Below are 4,015 nucleotides of genomic sequence, written 5' to 3'. Positions count from 1 at the left end.
GAAAGAGGAAGGGAGAAAGTAAGAAAACTGAGAGAAAGAAAAGAGACTGTAGAGAGTCTATCCTTACTCCTGAGCTGAAAGAGGTAATTGATATAATATTCAACTCCAGACTTGTCCCTATGATTAAGTTGGCCATTTTCTTAGCTTTTGAACCCTTCTTTCTGTGTGTCTATATTTAATTTTTCTGGTATAGCACTCCCTCATAATCCCTACTCCTCCATTCTCCTCTTGGGGGTTTGGGCACACATGTACATGTGGCTGGTGTTTGTTTCAAACAGCCAGGTCCGGGACTCCAACCACATAACTGGTCACGTGGAATTGAATTACCTTGACCTCCATGCCACCTATTGGCCTTCATTAATTTTTTTAAATAATAAACTTACTTTATCTGATATCTTCATTTATGATTCTCTTAAAATAAACTTCAATATTTCATTAAAAAAAAAAGAAAGAGGCCATTGAGATCAGATCAAGTGTCATCAACGTTCATACATGTTTGTCCTCGAAGTAACTGCCTCCCATGAAACAGATTCCTGAGAGAGAAGAAACCGCCTCTGTCTGCCCTTCCTGCAGATTCAAATCCAGTTCCACCTGTTCATATGGGAAAATATTATTCCATGACGTAGAAGGCTGAAATAAGTGTGGTAATTGGTGTGCATTCTATGACTCAAAGTAGAATAGAGGGACATCAGAATATATTTTTCCCCTCTGGTCTCTCAGTTACATAGTAACCTGTGATTTCTGGCTTGTTGCATACTTTAAAATAACCAAAACTCAGACCTAATGTAGAGAATGAAGTAACCCAATTTTTTTGAGTCTTAATATTATGCTGAATAAGATTTCATAAGAAACCTCTCAGGACCAACAGTAAACGTTGCAACAACAAGCTGTCTTTCTTTGATAAAATGTATTCTACCACTGCCCACACTAATATTGGTGGTTGATCTTTTACATTTGAAAGGAGTGGACTGGGAGAAGACATGGAAGATGTATACTTCAGAAGCTTATATAATATTAATAATAACCACAGCCAATATTTACTGAGTAGTTTTATGTACCACACCCTGTTCTAAAGGGCTTGTATTAGTTGGGTGCATTTACAATAGCTGAAAACAATAGAAAATACAACTAAAACTGGGGAAAAAAAGCAATTTTGGAGTGGAAGGGCTTACATAAGTCTCAAGTTTCATTTAAGAGCTGTCTTAATCGAATTTTTCTTGAAAATTCTGAGACTTTTGTCTTGGTTCTGGAAAAGAGTTATCTGTAGTAGCTTTGGACTTCACACATATATAGAACGATATTAAAAATAAGACAGAATTTGTCCCATAAAGATGTCTGATAATCAGCTGGACACACTCACACTCTTACAGCTATTTATTCATTTTACTGTGGTTAATTTTCATCTACTGACTCTGAAGTAAGAAAATAAGAAAAGTTATCTCTGAGTCCTCCAGGCCTAATTAATTGGAATTGACTCATCTGGCCATTTCTGAACAAACTTCTGTCATGAGAGAACGCTATGTATTGAAAGGCTTAAGGCTGCATTTCTAAACCAATAGCTGAATTAAGGGAGGAATGGATTCACATGACTGACTCAGAGTGATGAGGCCATAGGCCAACCTACTAGCACAGTGGGTAAGTACTATGTATAGGAGCTGAATTCCATATGGCTGACCACGGTTCGAATCCTGGCCTCAGTGGTTTGCAAAACATACCAGGCACATGTGCCTGTGGAACACAGAGTAGAAGCTCTGAGTCCTAGACCTTTCTTTCTTCTCAAGGGGAAAACTTTGTACAGACATTATATTCACTTAATGAAAATAGGCTAATGTGAACTATGTACAAATGTATACATTATCATGCTCAATCAAGAAGTTAAAAACAAATTTTAATAGATCAGCAGAAAGATAGGAAGCTAGAGAAATAAATCTTCATAATTCTTGCTCTATATTCTCATATCCATCCTGAACTGAAGCTCTTTTGGTCTTCCTTTACCTCCTTGAATGGCTCTGCTTCTCTCAAGGTAGGTAACTCAAAAAAAAAAAAAAAAAAAAAAAATTAGTGGTTCCCAGGGGCCTTGGAGGCTTTACTCAGCACTCATCTTTGAGCTTCCTGTTGAAAGCTCAGTATCTTAAACAGGCCTCCTCTGTCACCTGAGACTTAGTGACCCTACTTCCTTAGGTTCACCTCGCACATTTGAAGTTATTAATGTCTCTGCTGTAGAGGTCCACTAGGGCAAGGATCACATTTGTTTTATTTACCACTATCTCTGTAGCACTTCACACTATGTGATATAATCAGGTTTGCATATAAGAATAAATAAATGATTGAACAGTGATACCTGTTCATTTGCTAATGGCAGGCTGTACATCTGGCTCTAAGTTTCTAGCAGCCAAAATAAAGAATTTTAAGATCCATGGTATCCTCAGAGTAAAATAACTACTTCAGGACCCAATGAAAGTTTGGGCTGATAAAAATCAAATAGTGGCACTAATGAACAGCATGGACACTACTGCTTTATTCATTTTTTAAAATGTGTGGGACTGCTTATTTTAATAAGTGAAAATGCCTCTTCAAAATGGTTTCTCTTCCCCCTTTAAAACACTACATGCCTACTTCTGAGAATGGCTTAGTGTCTTTAGGACTAGAAAGACATGCAGCTCTAATGAGTTATTGTGGTATCCACCTCAGTTGGCTATAGAAAACGTGGGCTTGTGGACAATACAACTCCCAGTGTTTGGCACATAGATATTTGTTGAATGCATCAGAGTGAATAATCTATTGTAGATGACATTCAAGAAACGGCTGTTTCTTCTCCTCCCCTCTTCCTTCTCACAGTCCTTAGCCAGTTGCTAAACGCTCTTCGATGCCACTTCGTGTGTGCAATGAGTGAACCAAGCTACTATGCCTTGACATTACGAAAACAAAAAATGTCCATCTGAATTAAAATTTTAAGCAAAATATTAATCATGAAGTTTATTTTTGTTCCAATTCATTTGGGCTTCAGTTCTAACAATGAAAGGGCAGTGCAGAAAGCTCAGAATTTACCATAATGCCTGGCACTATTAATAGATCAGCACATATCTGCCAATTCAGTTCATCTTAAAATTTGATTTAATAACTTCTTCTCGCACGTATGGCACGTCTCCAGCGTTACCTAATTATGATAACGCTCAACACAGATCTTCCTCTTAAGCACTGCTCAGAAAACTTCTACTTAGAGATATTTCCAAAGAAACGGAAACACAGTGACGTCCCTAACTTGGCAGCATCCCTACAAGCCTCTGGGAAGCCCCCCTAAAACGTCCTACCTCAGTCCTCCCTCCTTAGAGCCTCCAGGATTAACAGCGAAAGCAAAAAGGTCAGGACTTTGAAATTTCCCACAGTCTAGGAACCCGGAACGCCTTTGGAAGATTGACATGAACTTTGCCCAATAGAATCGCAGACAGGCGTATCATTTCGTAAACGCTCCAATCCGGACGCGGAGTCGCCATCTTCAAGGTGAAAGCGGAAGCCAGACTTTTCGCGCTCCATGGAAACGCTCCTGCAGCACCTGGAGCGCTTTTCCGAGGTTCTGGCGGTGTCCCGCACGGCCCACGTCGGCACCTGGGAGCCGGCGACCGTGCGCAGGGCTCTGCAGTGGGCCCGCTACCTGCGCCACGTCCACCGGCGCTTTGGCCGCCATGGCCGCATCCGCGCGGCTGTGGAGCGGCGGTAGGGGCGGCGGTAGGGCGGCCTTGGGCCGGGGCCAGGCCTCGGGTTGACCAGTTTCCAGACTCTCGGGCACTGCGACATCCTGCTCGCTCTGCGCCTGCTGGAGAACCGGGCCCTTGGGGATGCCGCCAGTCACTACCTGCTGCAGCAGCTGTTCCCGGGCCCGGGCGTCCCGGACCCTGAGGGGGAGTCGCTCCAGGACAGCCTGGCCCTCCTCGCCCGCCGCCGGTCCGCGGTCCACCTGCTACGCGACATCGGCTATCGGGAGAACCCCCGGCTTCAGGGGGCATCGGCTGGCAGA

At 42.6% G+C, this 4,015-nt stretch overlaps 1 protein-coding gene across 1 annotated transcript in view; it reads left to right on the top strand.

Moving 5' to 3' along the window:
- The first annotated feature begins 2,971 nt into the window (after positions 1 to 2,971).
- The window catches only part of FANCF (FA complementation group F), a 3,878-nt gene continuing 2,834 nt past the window's right edge, over positions 2,972 to 4,015 (top strand). Inside the window, 1 exon segment of the mRNA XM_027771207.1 lies at positions 2,972 to 4,005. Coding sequence (XP_027627008.1) covers positions 3,533 to 4,005 — 473 coding nt within the window. The 5' untranslated portion in view covers positions 2,972 to 3,532.

Source organism: Tupaia chinensis, unplaced genomic scaffold, assembly GCF_000334495.1.
Source record: "Tupaia chinensis unplaced genomic scaffold, TupChi_1.0 Scaffold000196_1, whole genome shotgun sequence".
NCBI classification, from domain to species: domain Eukaryota; kingdom Metazoa; phylum Chordata; class Mammalia; order Scandentia; family Tupaiidae; genus Tupaia; species Tupaia belangeri.
The sequence above is the reverse complement of the archived record's forward strand: the minus strand, read 5'-3'. Positions and strand labels throughout refer to the sequence as shown.